This window comes from Macrotis lagotis, chromosome 5 (assembly GCF_037893015.1).
Source record: "Macrotis lagotis isolate mMagLag1 chromosome 5, bilby.v1.9.chrom.fasta, whole genome shotgun sequence".
In the NCBI taxonomy this organism is placed as follows: Eukaryota; Metazoa; Chordata; class Mammalia; order Peramelemorphia; family Peramelidae; genus Macrotis; species Macrotis lagotis.
In genome coordinates this window covers 228,639,555-228,657,017 of record NC_133662.1, presented here as the reverse complement: position 1 = coordinate 228,657,017, position 17,463 = coordinate 228,639,555, and the positions used below count along the sequence as shown (strand labels likewise).

The 17,463-nt window shown below is 37.5% G+C and overlaps 1 protein-coding gene across 7 annotated transcripts in view; it reads right to left on the bottom strand.

The window, feature by feature from the left end:
* Positions 1-17,463, bottom strand: part of RPRD2 (regulation of nuclear pre-mRNA domain containing 2) — a 93,173-nt gene that overhangs the window by 13,764 nt on the left and 61,946 nt on the right. For 4 of the 7 annotated variants that reach the window (XM_074188715.1, XM_074188711.1, XM_074188717.1 and 1 more), the window contains exons 3-10: positions 13,597-13,697; positions 12,639-12,716; positions 11,253-11,305; positions 9,337-9,463; positions 5,404-5,579; positions 4,771-5,053; positions 1,494-1,754; positions 189-389 (exon numbers count right to left, since the gene is read on the bottom strand). In XM_074188715.1, the coding sequence (XP_074044816.1) occupies positions 189-389; positions 1,494-1,754; positions 4,771-5,053; positions 5,404-5,579; positions 9,337-9,463; positions 11,253-11,305; positions 12,639-12,716; positions 13,597-13,697 (1,280 nt within the window). Of the gene's footprint in view, positions 1-188; positions 390-1,493; positions 1,755-4,770; positions 5,054-5,403; positions 5,580-9,336; positions 9,464-11,252; positions 11,306-12,638; positions 12,770-13,592; positions 13,698-17,463 lie in introns of all 7 variants that reach the window. The other 3 variants (XM_074188712.1, XM_074188718.1, XM_074188716.1) reach the window with 2 other exon arrangements.

The window sequence follows — 17,463 nt, the reverse complement described above, 5'->3', positions numbered from 1 at the left end:
ATGGAGGGAATAAGCATTTTTGTGCTGAATGAGAGAACCTCCTGAGTGGCAGGCACTACCTTGTGCCACATATGCCATGTATTACATGGATGAAATTACAGATTTTGAAGGGGAAAAAATTTATTAAACTTAATTTGCATTCTTTGATTATACATGCCAATGTTAAGTCCTTGGAGTTGCGCTGTTACCTTGTAGTGCAGGGGTCGCCTGTGTCTGGGTTTTGGAGAGGGCAGAGAGGATGCTCTCTGGGGTGATTTCCACCTTTGAGAGGATGTTGGCCAGAGGATTGTGAGACGTCGCTGGGGCAGGAACAGGCGCTTTCAGGTTGCCTGGGAGATGTGTGGGACTCGTGGGAGTGCCTGGAGAAGGTCTTGAGGCAGGACTGACCCCTGGTGGACAAAGAGCAAAGTGTAACCAGATATGACCAACAACCATCCTGGTATTCCTGAAAGGGTCTTGAGAGGTAATTTAATCCGATGGTCATATAACATCTAAGACAAGTGCTCAGTATCATTCTAAGAACAGCCCATTCCCCTGTGGGTCAGCTCTAAATGGATCCTTCACTTCAAGGTCAAAACAGTCTTTGAAAGGTCCACACAACATCCTGATGCTGGCTTGTGGGCCAAGGAAATTTGATCACTTTGTACCTGACAGTCTTTTTTTTTTACAAGGCAATGGCTTAAGTGACTTGCCCAAGGCCACACAGCTAGGTAATTATTAAGTATCTGAGGACAGATTTGAATTGCGGTCCGCCTGACTCTAGGGCCAGTGCTCTGTCCACTGCACCACCTAGCTGCTCCCTCGCCGATCTTTTAAATACTTTGGAGACAGTCATCCTGCCTCCAGTTCCTCCAACTTATTCCTCATATGTTCATCCTGCTGTTCCAATCAAGCATTTTAGAGGGCATCAACAAATGAAGTCGTCTCACCTTAAACAATGAATTGCTTAGAAAATAAGGTGCATGAATGTTTCCCTTAGTCAGCAGCTACACAGCCTTCGATACTTAGTTCATGATGTTATTTCTATTTGCTATGTTGCCTTAGAAGTATATGCATGTACTTATGCATAGATGTGTGTGTGTGTGTGTGTGTGTGTGTGTATTGCATTTCCCCCCAGTAAATTTTGAATGCACAAGAGTAGAATCCCTGTGGCTTAGACCTGTGGATATACCGGACACAAAATTCGGACCAATACACACTATGGATTCAATAAATATTGCCATTTAACTGTATCAACTAAACATGAGAGAGGCTGCTTGTAAGAAGGGCTTTACCGTTAACAAAGGCTATTAATGGAAAAGATTTTTTCCAACCAATGTTGAGATTCTAGCTTTACTTATGTGTTATTAAAGATTATTAAGAGAAAAAAGTTTTTCTCCTTTAAAAAGACTACGTGAATTAGTCTCCTTTTTAATTATAATTACATTAAAAATGTTAGCCTAAATGAGTCTTTAAGAGTGATTTTTTCCCCCACCCTCTTTACTGGCACTCACCTGTATTCTTCATGACAGATGTCAGACTGCTAAGGATGGAACTGATCTTTGCCAGATCCACATTGGCTAGATTTGGCAAAGCCAGGGCAGGAGAAGGGGGCAGAACCGACGTGCTCATGGGTTTTGGTGGCGGTGGAGTGGATGTCACAGCCACAGGTGCTGTGGTGCACAGGACTGCCTTTGGGATGCTTTCAGTTAGTTTAGGAGGTGCAGACGTGGATAGAGCTGGCTTCTCCACAGGCTTTTCTTTTCTGTCCTCCACTGTTTAAAAAGAAAAGGGCACTGAAGCATCTTGTTGATGGCCTTTGCTTTTGAGAAAGAGATATTAGGTTTCTTCACTGATTGATAATTGAATCTAGAACTGAAATTTATGAATGCAACAGAGAAAAAGGATCGAGGTTTTTCCCTTATTTCTTAAATTCTTGTTCTATTTTGTAAGCTAGATCAAAATGTCAAAGAATTTCACCTTTTCCAGAACTTTCTCTAATTAAAACTTTAACTTATTAAGCACATCCTTGTACCCAGTGCCCCATGCAGTGCTTGGTTAAAGACAGAGGGTCTTGACCTCAATATGATATTCTAATAAGGGAGAGAGTCTACACAGGGACCAATACTAAACCACAAATGTGAACCAGGTCGGGAGGAGTCTCAGCAGACAGGTGTTGGGGAGCCAGGGTCTCTAAGCTGCTTGACACAGTGGCGGCAAGAGGACTCAAGGTGGCCACACCACCTGATGGAACAACATTTCCTTCTCTGATATATATAGGGATTCCATGTATACCAATATTTGTAGGATTAATATTGATTGCAAAGCTTACTCATCCTAATAGTGGAATGACTATAAAGGAAGGATTCCAGAGAAATTCCTTGAATAAAACAGATTGTAAACTCTGTCCAAATTTAACAGGACTGCCCCCCCCCCCGAGGCATACAAGATTCCAACATTATGAAATCTCTGGAAAACCCAACACTGGGAATTCCAAGGAGATGTCAGAATATATACAGGGAAAACAGATACAAGATGGGTTAGATAGAATTCCTGGGAAATCAACAGTTTTGCCCCCCCCTTTATCATATACAGGAATATATGATTAAGATGGTGGAAGAATAGTTAGTATAGGTGACCAATATGTGAGCTCTAACAGCCTTAGTTTATTGGGAAAAAATAAAAAATTCACAGAAACTAGTTTCTACCAACAAGGGCTGAAAGGAAAATTGGTTATTGAAGGAGTCAACGGATGGGTGGACAAACACAACTACTCTTACTATAGGTTCTCAAGGGAGCGTATCTAAAAACATTGTATATGTAGAAACATAACATTCCATTAAAAGAAAATTACTTAATTAATAACTTTAAATGAATTAATAATTTTACAATGCAGCAATAAACTAGGTAGCAGACAGGTTGAGGTCATCACGGTCTGAGCAGGGATAAAAATTAATTAACTACACGATTGATAATCAAACTTGTAACCACATGAAATATATGATTGATAATGAAAATTGTAAACTTTTGAAACCAAGGAAATGATCTTAGCTTGCTTGCTTGATGCTTATATGATTCCGAGACTATAAAAATAAAACTGAGCAGCAGACAGTCAGTAAACCTGCTTCTGCCTTCAAACCCTTGCGTTGACTCAATTCCTTTTGCCAACTCTATCCCTCCTGTCAGGTTCCAAGGCGGAGGCTGGACCCCTGCAGACAGGGTTAGAATTGGGAAGTCCAGGAAAGGGACCATGGAAAGGGTGGTGCTGGAAATGAGTCTGGAGAAAACCAGAGATTCTTAAAGAAAAGCTGGAAGGAAAAACACAGGAAAAGGCAGCAACTGAGCAGACAGTGTGACCTGAAAGCAACAAGCTCATGCTGCCTGAACCACACCATTCAATGGGCAGAATGAGGGGCTAGGATGAGCCAGGCTTATGAAGAGACTCACATGACAAAGGGAGGATTTTATCCTTGATCTGAGACATAATGGGGAAAGTCACTGGAAGATTCTGAGGCTGTGGGAATACTGAGCAGGGGTGGCCCAGGAGGACCTTGGTATCTCTCATGCCAATCAGGCAGAAGCAGAGGGAATGTTTGTGAGAGATGCGGTGGGGAGAGGAATGACACAACTGGCGAGAGGTTGGATCTGTGGGTGAAGAGTGGAGAGTCTGGAGAACCCTGAGAATGCAAACGAGGAGATGCCCAAGAAAGGTTTGAGGGGAAAGACAGGTTTTATTTTAGATGTCAGATATGACTGGGACTTGGGAGAGGTAGCAGGGCTGGATATACAGTTCTAGGAGTCAACCTATGGAAGCTGAGAAAGCCATAAAGTAAGAGAGAAGAGTAAAAAGGCCTAAGACAGCACTTTGTGGGATACCCATGGAAGTGGGGAACGTCATGGATGAATGGATGAAGCAGAAGCAGACCAAGCATTATTCTGGGTAGGTAGAGGACCAAAAAAAATCAGTGTTACAAAAATCCAGAGATAAGAAAGTAACCAAGAAGGAAAAGCTATTGCCAATAAGCTAAGGACTATAAAAAATCCCTAAGATTTGGTAATTAAGAAATTACTGATAGTCTGGGAGAGAGCTTGTTTCAGTTGAACAGTGAGACTAGAAGGCAAACTGCAAGTGATCTAAAAAAGAACTGAGAAGAGAAAGTAGGAAGAGAAGGCAGGGAGGAATGAATAAAATCCTTTTGGATTCTTCTATATCCATTTCCTCAAGCACTTTTTTACTTTTTAAAATCTTCCTATAATCAATTTTAGATTTTAAAATAATTATACTCAGACTTCATTGGGAATAAAGATAAACTCTGACCCACTCAGAACAAACAATAATACATGTCTGGGGCTAATACAACATATTAATGATGTCACCCCAGCAGCTCAGTCCAGTTTAGAAGGCATATTCAGTAAACAATGTGTATTCTTTTTGGTTTGTTTGTTTTTAGTTTTTTTGCAAGGCAAATGGGATTAAGTGGCTTGCCCAAGGCTGTAACACAGCTAGGTGTCTGTGTCCAGATTTGAACACAGGTACTCCTGACTCTAGGGCTGGTACTTTGTCCACTGCGCCACCTAGCGGCCCCAACAGTGTGTATTCTTAAGAAAGAATCAGGAGGACATTTCTAGCTAGCATGCTTTCTTTCCCAATTGTTCTGAAGATTATCTATGGGTAAATCTATCTTTTTCTAAGTCCAAATGTACAGTCAGAAAGAAGAACCAGCACTTCTCCCTTAGGAATATTAAAAGCAAAATAGTATGCAGGTATTTGCTTATCTCATATAGACATACCAATGATTTTTGATGTATCATCCTCCACATCAGAGAGTTCCATGTCTTCCACATCTCTATTATCTGTAGCAGGCTCAGGTGTGGCTGATTTCTCACTCTCCACAGCAGGTGACTGGGACTCCTCTCCTCCCATTCCCTGGAAAGGGGACTCAGAACCAGTTGGTGAGGGAGCATCCATGCTTGGTGAAGGGACTGGAGATTCTTCAGGATCAGGTAGGGTTGACTTGAGCTGATCCAGTTTCTTCTTTAAATTGTTCACTCTGTTAGCAAAGGTTTTATATGCCTGATGGAGAAGAAGACAACCATTTATTTTTTCTAAGGAAAGAACTAACAGTTCAAATTAACCAAGCATGTGTATGGTGCCTAGCATTTTGTATATCAATGCTGAGTATGAATATAAAGAAAGAAAAAATACTCTCCTTTCTGCCAAGAAATTTCCAGTTTTCTTGGAAAATAAATTCTAGGAGAGTGGCACAGCCTCAGTAAAGACCTGCAGGGAGTTTCCTGGGATGAAGGGATACTAGGCAGAGTTTTTACCAGTCAGAGGCCATCACTGCTCTCTGCAAAGTACCAAAGGACAGGTTGTCCCACTGGACAAACATCCACTTACCCACAAGAAGGTTAATCACTTACATTGGCCACCACTTTGACTTCCTTGTATTGGGCTTCATAGAAAATCCCAGCATTCTCCAGGGCCTCGGTCAGTGAAGGTCCATTCTTCACCTGCTTGTCTAAGCCATTCACAAATTCTTCCAGCTTGGAGCTTGCCTCTTCAAATTCTTTGGAAAATTTTTTCCCACCAGTTTTATCTTAAATGATAGAGGCATTCAGATGAGAAATATGAAAGCCAAACTTAGAATAAATTATAAACTCCCAAAGGGCAAAAACCATATCTTATCTTTGTATCTTTCTCTACACCCACCACATTGTACTGCATGGGATAGGCACTTAAAAAAACTTGCTGAATAAATGAAAACACTGTACAGTAAATCTCTCAAAAATCCAGGTACTTGCCTCCAAGTGTGGTCCCACAAGCAAATACCTCAAAGAACTTACCCAATTCCTAAAACTGTCAAATATGATTCAAATGACCTTGCAGGGGGTGGGGATGGAGGCAAGTGGAAAGGGAGACTAGAGGCTTTTTGGGAAAAGCTGCATGATAACTAAAATCTGGCAAGTGCTTCTTTCTTTACAAATCTCAATGTCAAAGCTACTTAAACAATCACATTTGCTACTTAAACAATTTCAACTCAGTACTTTATGTTTCTATCAATGTTTCTCTATGGTAGTCAATTCACCTGGGATGTAAGTGTTAAATAATTTTCAAAGATGAAACCCTAAATCCTGTCACAATAAAATGAAATCTAGAATCAAACACAATCAGACAACACCTCACACAAAAATGTGTATAAATGTCTGTTTAAATACTGCGTAGTTAGAGTTATGTCCCTTTATTCCCGACAGCAGGGGCAGGGAACCTCCTGTTCTCCTGTAGTATTGGTCTGGCACTGTCAAGGCAACACCAGGCAAGACTTGAAGTTCAATAATTCTAGCAGTTATTTAGGGATGGATTAATTAAATGTAAGACCAAATATCACCCCCAAATGCTGTTAAAAATATCTAAATGGCCCTTGGTAGAAAAAAAAAAGATCCCACTCCTATCCTAAAGGAAGAAGTCAGAAAAAAAAACTTGAATGACTAACATGTTGTCAAAGGGAATCCTGTTTGGATCCAGAATGGACAAGGTGGCAATTAAGGTCCTTTTTAGCCTTCTAAGTATGTAAGAATACAGGCCCTAAGGACAGTTACTCAGTTTTCTGGACTTGGAAAAACAGACTCCAGTTCTGAGAAATACTCATTTTCTGGGATCATTATGTCCAGTTTCATCTCAGAAAATGAACAGAGATGACAAGTGGTACCTGCATACAGGTATCTCAACAATCCTGTGAAGCATGTAGGTCAAACATTATTCTCTTTAAAGAGGACCTGAGTTCAAATCCGACCTTAGACACTTAAGCCTAGCTGGGTGATCTTGGGCAAGTCACTTAACCCCATTGCCTTACAAAAACAAAAACAAAACAGGATTAAGTAGAATAAAATGACTAAAAACAATACATCTTTCATATTGGAAAAAACCTACTAACCTAATCCAGGTTAAGGAAAGTACCTTGAATTATTTATTCAGCATGTGGATTTCCATAATCTTTCATCCATTACTTTTCTGTGATTAATAACATATAGTTACAAGACATCTCTGTCAGGATCAAGGTAAAAATTTTTTTTCATTTAAAATGATTTTTAAAAAAATAACCATTATGATTTTTTTAAAAAAAGATTTTATTTGAGTTTTTGTTTTACAATTTCCCCAGCAATCTTACTTCCCTCTCCCCACCCCTCCCACAGAAAGTAATCTGTCAGTTTTTCCTTTGTTTCCATGTTGTACATTGTGGATCAAGGTAAATTCATGGAATAGGGAAAAAAATAACTGGTTGACTTGGCTCAGGGATGGGGAACCTTTTTTCTGCTAATGGTCATTTAGATATTTATAACATCATTTTCAGGTCATACAAAATTATCAATTTAAAAATTAGCCTGCAATATTTGGTCAAACATTTAATTCACCCCTAAAAATCTCCTAGATTTATTGAACTTCGAGCCCTGATAGCATCAGATCAAATGAGTTCATGGGCCTCATGCAGCTGACATTCCATACCCCTGATTTAGAACAAGACGTAATCTGGGAGGCAAAGCTGGTCTAACTGCTCTCATTTTATAGAAGCAGAAATTGAGGTCCAGAGATTAAATGGCTTGCTCCAGGTCAAAAGAGCCAGAAAGTAGCTGAGCTCAGGCTTAAAATTTCAAACCCCACACCTTGTTCACTTCCTTTGTCTGCCTTCACTGTTAACATGTCCTATATGAACAAAGTCTAACAGAAAAAACTAAATGAGTTTAAGAAATACTATAGTAGAGGAATGAGAAGGCAGATGAGGGTTCATTTGCTATTTATATTTATTAAATCAAAATTTAGGAAATTAGTACCAAGAACAATCTGTTTTCTACAAACATAGAAGATAAGTTTAAGCAAAAATAAAAAAAAAACCCATTACTGGAAAAACAGAAACTTTCACCACATAATTTGTCAAAATAGTTTGGTGCAAAATAACAATGTTTAAAGTTCCAAAACCTATCATGATCACCTTGACTCAATCTTCCCAACAATGAGATCAACTCCAGGAAGGGAAAAGAAAAAGAACAAATCTATTATACAAATATATTTAGATTCTGCCACTTTAACATACGTAAATTTTATGCATAAATATGGAAAAAATATATGAAATACAAGGAAAAATAACTGCCAAAGCCACCAAGAAAGAATGACCCACTGACTATAATTTTCTATTGCTTATTTCCATTTCCTATAAACATGCCCATGTCTACCCCATCCTCAAAAAATCCTCACTTGATTCATCTATCCCTGCTAGCTATTGACCCATATTTATTTTCCCTTTGGTGGCTAAATTCCTTGAGAAAACTTGATTATAGATAAAACCACTGCCTTTCCTATCACTCTCTTATCCTTTTGAAGTCTGGCTTTTGAGCTTATTATTCAACTGAAACTGCTCTCTCCAAAGTTACCAATGATTTTTCAATGCCAAACCTTTTTCTCAATGTTCACCTTTCACTTTCTACTCCTAGATACTTGATTCCTTCTTGGTTTTTGTGACAGTGCTGGTTCTTCTCATGAGACCACTTCTCTCTCTTTTTTGGTTGACTGTCATCCATATCACATTTGCTAACAGCAGGAGTCTCACACAACTTATCCTGGGTCCTCCTCACTTCTCCCTCCATACTATTTCCCTTCTGAATCTTTTCAGTTCCTATGGATTAAATTATTAGCAGATGACTCCAAGATCTATTTGCCCAGCCCTAACCTCTCTCCCTCTAGGGTCACCTTTTAGACAACTCAATGTTCAAGTGACATTATTCTCCCCCCCACAACCCGCAATAAAACTGTCTTATTATTGAGAGTACCTCCAGCCTCCCTGTTACTCAGGTTCCCATTCTAGGGATCATCCCTGACTTCTCACATTCTTATTCCGTACACCCAATTAGTGGTCATCCTTTGATTAGTATTGTATGTTATACATATATATTATATGTTATATTACATATTATATCTATATAGGCCTCATTCTCTTCTCTGATACTGCCAGTACCCTGGTGCTCACCAATATCCCGTGCCCTGCTTATTTTTATTATTATTATTTTATTATTATTATTATTGGTTGGCCTCCCTGTCGCTTGTCTCCAGTCAATCCTCATACTTCAGTGATCAAATTAACTTGCTTAAAGCATGAATCTGACCATGTCAACTTAGTCCCTGAAATTCAAAATTTCAGTGGCTGTTTTCCTATTCCTTTAGTATCAAATATAAAATCCATTGGCTTACAAAGCCCTTAATAAACTTGAGCCACTGCCTCCCTGTCCCATCTATCTATGTAGTTGCATGTGCATGCACACACACACACACACACACACAAGAGACTTTTAAAAAGGCAATTTTACCTTTCAAGCACTTGAGGGTCTCTGTACTGCATACATCAACTCGCATAGTGGCCAGCTGCTTCTCCTTCAGTTCAATCTGGTCCTCAGAACGTTTATATAGCAATAGTTCATCAATGAGAGCCTGGGACTGAACACAGCCACCATTGAGTTCAGTATACCAGATACATCATTCAGTATTCAAGAGCACACTTATCTGATTATACTGTACCATACTTGTTTTCAATTTAATATGACCAAAATTTAACAAAACTCTGAAATAAATAGCTCCAACATTTTTATCTAAAAATTCAGGGGCTTCTATGCAGATTATTAGATCAAAACAATTCTCAAGAAAATATTTTCCATGGGGTGGCTAGGTGGCGCAGCGGATAAAGCACCATCCCTGGAGTCAGGAATACCTGGGTTCAAATCTGGTCTCAGACACTTAATAATTACCTAGCTGTGTGGCCTTGGGCAAGTCACTTAACCCCATTGCCTTGCAAAAACCTAAAAAAAAAAAAAAGAAAAAAAGAAAATATTTTCCTTTTTTAGAGTGTGTGTGTGTGTGTGTGTGTGTGTGTGTGTGTGTCTGCACGCACGCGTGTGTGTGCATGTGTGTGTAGGATAGGAGGGTATGGAAGATTATTTTGAATTTTTAGTAAGTAAAAATTTTTTTTAAAACAATATTGCATTTCTTTAACTTCTAGACCTGCAAATTCTATTTTAACAGATTTTCAAAGAGAAAGGCAGTTCCTTAGGATTTTTTGGTGTGGAGATGGAGAGGGTTGAAGAGGACAAAGTCAGATCAGACCTATGATTTGATCTCTGAAAAGAATCCCTAGTGGGGCAGCTAGGTGGCACAGTGGATAGAGCACCAGCTGTATCAGGAGGACATGAGTTCAAATATGACTTCAGACACTTTATAATTGCCTAGCTGTGTGACCTTGGGCAAGTCACTTAACCCCAATGCCTTAAATTAAAAAAAGAAAATCCTAGTAAGGAAACTTCTTCTACCAATCCAGAATGGCACTTCTCCATAACTCACAGCAGGGGAATTTCAAAGAAATAATACAGAGGATGTGTTAGGAGCAGGACGCATATCCTGATCTTCCTAACTCTTAAGTACACTTTCTGTTCACGTTCCCATGCTGCCTTACTCCTTTAGTCATCAGAAATTTACTAAGTCCCTCTCTAGGGTAATATATACCTCAAATTCATATGTATACTCAAATAAAATAAAATAACACATTAATAAAAATCAAACCATTTAATCCCACTGATTTACCTCTCCCACATCTCTCAAAAACTAGATATCCCAAAAATAAATAAAATATAAGCATGGAAAATGGTTAAAAAATGCTTAGTTGGAGCTTGAGGGAGGATGACAGGGAAATAAAGTTAACAGTGCACAGAAGAAAACCTACAATGATGGACAATTTTGGACACATGTATAATATAATAAATATATGTACATATTACATGAATGAATATAAAAATGTGAATATAATAAATGTAGGCTTTCTTGAAAATTCTTTGTTTCACTGTGCACATGACAATTTTTTCCTTGTTTTGTATTTAAACTAAAAAATAAAAGTATTTTTTACAATTTATTCTACATATATAAATGATCACAATTTGTGAATCATGAATTATTTGTAAACATTTGTGATTTTATTGGCAGAGTTTTTTTTAATCAGTGCAGTTTTGCACCATGTCAGCAATTTATAATATTGACAGTCTCCTAGAGAAATGAAAAATTCTGAGACTTTCTCAAGTTCATACAACCAGCATATGTCAAAAGCTGAGGCATGAACCCAAGTCTTCTTGGTTTACACCTTGTCATACTGCCTCTTTTACTTTATTTAAATAAAAATATATAAAAAATTGATTAGTATACAATACACTGCTTTGGCAAATTCCACTATTTTGTAACTTACTCGAAATTCAGCGACTATCTTAGACTTGAGAGCAGCTTTAGGGTTGGTAGAGGCTGTTGGAATCAAGCAAACAAATGAATTTAGAAGTCAAGGAAATCTAGAAAGGCACCTGAAATTCAGAAAAAAAAAAACCCAACCCTTTTCTTTAAGTTCCACGAAACATATAATTTAAAAGTTAATTCTCTGAATATATGTCATACATGCATTTATTTGTATATCACCTGAATTGTGCCATTCTTTTAAACATTAGGGATTTTCAAAAGGCAATGAGGGAAATATTCTCCAGAGCAGAAATTTTGGCATTTTTAATGTACCAAAAAAAAGAGAAAAATACATATTCTATTAGTTGGCCTTAGCCCACTTACCTCCAAATAGTCCCTGGAAATTCTACAAATTCTGAAATACTAAATGGCAGGACACAGCCATACCACTCTCCTGTCCAGTAGCAGCATTTCAACACCACCTCTCAGTCAATTAATTGTGAATAGCGGCTAAAGAACACCTTTTATAGGTGTTCCTTTTTCTAATTCTAAATGTTTAGCCCAGGGTACCTTTGCTACAAATTTAATAGCAGAAGAAGGCAGAGATATTCTAAAGATATCTATATCTAAGGACATTTTGCTGAAATGTTGGCTCACTATTACTAAATATGCAAATTAAAGACAAATGATGCCCCCTGGTCTCCCTACTTCACATTGAATAGTATATGGCTACTGGAACAAAACCATCAAGTTATCTTGCTTTAGCTACTGAATTCTACCATCTATTACCTTTGTTCCCTCCACATTATCAAGTCTAGCTTAGTATTTCTCAGTTCTGGCCCAAAGCATCTACTACAAACTCTATTCTATAATCCATTCCCCTGCTCTCTTATTTTCATAAAGTAATGGTAAATATAAGAAGAGCTCCAGTAAAAGAATAAGCTTCTGGCCAGGAGGGAGGTTCATGTCTACTCTGGAAGAGGGTATCCCCAAATCTGATGGGTTTTGTGGCTTCCCACATAAATGCTTCTTATGTCTATTCTCTTCTTCATTTCTGATGTTTAATAACTCTAACTTCATATATATCTTTGAACCTCAAAATAAGCCTAAAAACCATAATGAATAAGATTATTTTCTTCTTTTCTTTTTAAAGGATCCCCCAACTACTTTTGAATCTTGGCATATTTAAACCCTTTTGATGTGTTTTCTTTGCTTAAAAGTGATTTTCTAGCAGCAACTCCTTGGTGCCTTCTAAGAGTATGCCAGTGGGAGCTTCCCAGGCCTGGAAACAGGCTTGCCCATGGTTTAAGCCAGGTGCGCTGCCAAATGCTTTACATTTTCTTCTGCTCCACAAAAAAGGAGGTAATTTTACATTAGTTGAGATAGGTCACTTTTGTTTCCTTACTTTGTGATTTCTTCCACAGCTTATTCGGTTGTTTGTTCAGATTTTCTTTCAGCTGCTTCTGAGTTTTGAAAGTGGTACCTGGAAAACATTTCAGTTGCTGCAGCCTGGCATTACGGGAAGCTGCTCTGTCTCTCCACTTCAGTTTTGCCAAAGTTGCAGCACGATAAAAGGAAATCCAAGATTGTGGGTGGTTTCTTTCTCTTTTGTCCTCTGTCTCTCTCTGTCTCTCTCTCTCAAAAATACCCACCCAATCTAAGAAGCTGCCAAATAAAAATTTTCTAAAGTAAATTAATGAGCAAGAAGAATGGAGGGAAATGTAAAAAATTCGTTCTCAATGAACTCAATATAGCAATTCAACAGCTTCTTAGAAATTATCTTTATTTTTAAAAATAAATTTTTGCATAATTGCTGGTCAGTGTTAAGAAATAATGGGCTCCTTCAGTTTCAATAACTTGTTCAATAATCAACTAATCCACAGGAAGAAAGTAAATGGAGATTTCTCTGCTTCATGTCAAGACAATTTTAATTTACTCTAATGTCTAAACAAACCAAAGAGATCTGAAGAATGACAATGGGTATTTGCTAGCAATGAGAACTAGTACCCTTGTTCTTGAATTAAAAATAGATGATAGAGGAAGAGCAGATTTAGATTAATAACAAGCACTGAGCAGCAAAAATTCTCCATTTCAGTAGTACTGAATCTGTTCTAATTTGCATTATTCTAGCAAAAGTAGATCACATTTGTCATTTTCATATGTCTGTATTTATTATTTTTATTACTTGATGCACTTCACTTTGTTGTACTGTTCCTAGAAGCCTCAGGGTTAACCTATTTAAAAACCCAAAAGTATCTTTTGTAGGTAGTCCATCTGGGGGTGTCCTACCCCACCCCTTAAAAAGCAAAGAAAAAAGGTAAAGAAACTGAGATTCAAAAATTTAAGAAAAGCTAGATACTTACTCAAAGCTTCTTTTAGTACCACAATCGTTTCTTCAGGGTATACATTTCTCTCTTCCCAAATTTTAAAAATTCGTTCTACAGACTTAGAAACTGATGGATCCCTAATGGAGAAGAAAAAGACATTATAGTTTAATATTCCAAACTGGTACTCCAAAAATGAACCATCTCTTGTCAAGCCCTTTTTCTTAGTAGACAACCTTACTAAGAAAACTGATACAATTCCTCCTAAGTTTCCCTTTATCTCCAACTCTATATTATTTGGAATCATCTCTACATTATCTCAAAATTCTCTCCTCCTATAGTTTAGGCTTTGAAGAAGTGACTCTTCTTACAAATATCAACCTTTCTCTTTGTGCCCTTAATATCATCTCTTCTTAGTTCCCTTGGATGATCAGCCCTTTCTCTCCCCAATTTAAAATCTGTCCTGATTCCTATTGCTTACAAAGATTTCCACCTTCTTAAAAAAACAAACATATTGATTCAATAATCCCCTTAAACTTCATGTCCCTTCTCCCACTCATTTCACAGCCAAATCAGGAGAATCTGACTATTTATTGATTTCACTTTCTCTCCTACTCTATACCCATTGCAATCTGTGTTCTTACCTCAGTAAGCCACTACTACATGCTAGGCAATATATTAAGTTCTGAAGATAAAAAGAAAGATAAAAAACAGCCCTTGTTCTCAAAGAACTCACTCTAATAGGGATAAAGAGGGAGACAATGATTATAAATTAGATATATACAAAGTAAATTGGAGATTTTTTTATTCAGAGGAAGACACTAGCATTAAAGGTGATCAGAAAAGGCTTCTTGGAAAAGTTGGGAATAACAGACTTAAAGGAACCTTATCACTCCAAAGTTTCTAATGATCTCTTAATGATGAATGACCCTAAGGAGTATTAAATATTGCTGACTATCCTCTCCTCCTTGACCTTCCTTCCTGGATCTTGCACTCTCCTCTGTCTCTCTTACTGTTTGACTCTTCCATTCTCTGTTTTCTTTGATTGATCATAATTCAGTCCTTATATACACCATGACTCTGCTCTGGGCTCTTGTTAGCCAAAATGTCTTCAACTCTTCTTACAACTACATATCAAGCCTTAGTCTCTTTTTTGTTCGTTTTTGCAAGGCAATGGGATTAAGTGACTTGCCCAAAGTCACACAGCTAAGTAATTTTTAAGGTCTGAGGCCGAATTTGAACTCAGTAGTCCTGACTCCAGGGCCAGTTCTCTATCCACTGCACCACCTAGCCTCCCACTTAGTCTCTTTTGTGAATGATGTCTTGCACCTCTAAATGGCAACTATCTTGAAATGTTCCTCAAGTACTTCAAATTCAACATGTTAAAAACAGAACTCATGATCTTTTCCCTCAAACCTACCCTTTCTTTCCACTGCAGATTCACAAACTCAGAGTCTCTTATCCTTCACTCCTCATATCTAATCAGTTACTAAATCTTGTGGCCTCTATTTCTACAACACCTATTATGTATTCACCTTATTCCACTCAGCCCTATCCTGGCTAGACCCTCATCCTTTCTTCCCTGAAGGTTATCATAATAACCTTTCAATTGTTCTTACTGTCCCTAATTTCTTTCTAATCTATTCTCCATAAATAAATGTTAGTTTATTACTGTTTTGCAATAGCTGCTAAATTAATATACCTAAGGATAGATCTGACCACATCACTCTCACTTAGGAAGTTCTTTGCCCAGATGTTAAGAGTTCTTTTGAAATTCAGTTGACATTTATTAATCATCTATTAGGTATGAGGCTTCTTCAGAGGCTTGAACCAATCCTTGGCCTCAAAGAACTTACATTTCCCTACCTACCACAATAGTTGATAAGAAAAGGAATGCTGAGTCAATTTATCGTCTATCCTTGATTGTGAAAGGGATAGATTGGATTCCTTAGTATAATATAATAAACAGTCAATTTAAAAGGTTGCTCTAAAAAAATGAAAATCTGGTGACATAAACACATATGATTCCAATGAACAAGAAAATAGAAATGGTCTAAAGAGATAGATGTGGCTACTAATTCCATTTTTTAAAAGACACACACATGGATGAAGGAAGCCAAAATAAGTAACCAGATAAGGAATGAAGAAATCCAGAACTTGTGAAAAGCTTAAGAAACTGTGACACAGAAAGTGAATAATAAAAGGATCAACTTTTGATCAGAATGGATATAACACTAATAGGCCAAGAAAGGCCCAACTACTCAATTCTGATTTTGCTTATTTTTGATCTTTAGCCTGGGACAGAGAGAACTAAAAATGGAGATCAAAGATATGAAATCCAAGATTAGTGAGGAGTTGACCAGAGTTCAGCTATCTCTCCTGAATATGGTCAATAAGTCTCCTACAAAGAGTCAATATCATGGTATTATAGTTACAGAAGCTAAGGGGGGGGGGGGCCCGGCTAGGTGGCTCAGTGGATAGAGCACCGGCCCTGGAGTCAGGATTATAAATCTGGCCTTAGACACTTAATAATTACCTAGCTGTGTGGCCTTGGGCAAGCCACTGAACCCCATTGCCTAGCAAAAACCTAAGGAAAAAAAAAGTTAATGGGACTATATACTACATTTAAGAGAAGCACAACATAGTATCAACAGAGTGTTATACTCCTGTTATGTTCTAAAACATGCTAGTGTATTCAGGTCTGGGTACCACATTCTAAGAAAAGTACTGTCAGACTCATTGTGACCAGAGGACTGTGAGGAGAACCATATATAAGGATTTATCCAAGAAAGTTTGAAGACAGGAGTAGGGGGAATAAGACCTCCATATTCAAATATCTGAAGGGTTGTCAAAGGGAAAATGAATTAGATTTATTCTGCTTGATTTCAGAAGGCAGAGCTGATAAATATGTTTACTTAAATTTGAGACAGGTTTTTATTTAACATGGGGGAAAACCTTCCAACTATGTCACACTCAAGAGGGTTGAATTCACCATTAATGGAAGTCTTCAAGTGGAGGTGAAGTAATCACTGATCATAAATGGAGAAGCTGGGATTTATGTTTTATGTAAAAGATTGAGCTAATGATTCCATGAGACATCAAGAAACAATAAAACAAAGTCAAAAGAACTAAAAAAAGTAAAGAAAATGTGAACTATGTCATTGAAAAAGAAATGACCTAGAAAACAGACTGATGAGGAAAATTTTAAGAAATATTGTATTGGGGGCGGCTAGGTGGCGTAGTAGATAAAGCACCGGCCCTGAAGTCAGGAGTACCTGAGTTCAAATCTGGTCTCAGACACTTAATAATTACTTAGCTGTGTGGCAAGGCAGGCAAGCCACTTAACCCCATTGCCTTGCAAAAACCTTTAAAAAAAAAAAAGGAAAAAAGAAATATTTTATTACCTTTAAGTCATGATTAAAAAAAAAAGAATCTAAACAACAAATTCCGAGAAAATGTTAAGGAAAACCTTCCTGATATCCTAGAACTAGAAGCTAAAGTAGAAATTACCTCCTGAAAAAGATCCAAAATGAAAATTCTCAAGAGATATTATAACCAACTTCCAGAATGCAAGTAGACAGGAAAAAGCAACACAAAATGACAATAACCGAAAAAATTCCAAAATAATTTAAACAGTGTGAAGTTAAAGTTAGGATAACACAAGATATAGCAGATTCTACATTAAAGGCTCACAGGACTTGGAAAGTGATATTCAAGAAGGCAAAGGTGTTAGGATTACAACCAAGAATAACCTACCCATTAAAATGGATTATAATCCTTCAGGGGATAAAATTGACATTGAATGAAATAGAGGACTTTCAAGTTTCCCTGATGAAAAGACTAGAATTAAATATGACTTCAAAATATAAGACTTAAGAGAATCATTAAAAGATAAAACATGAAAGA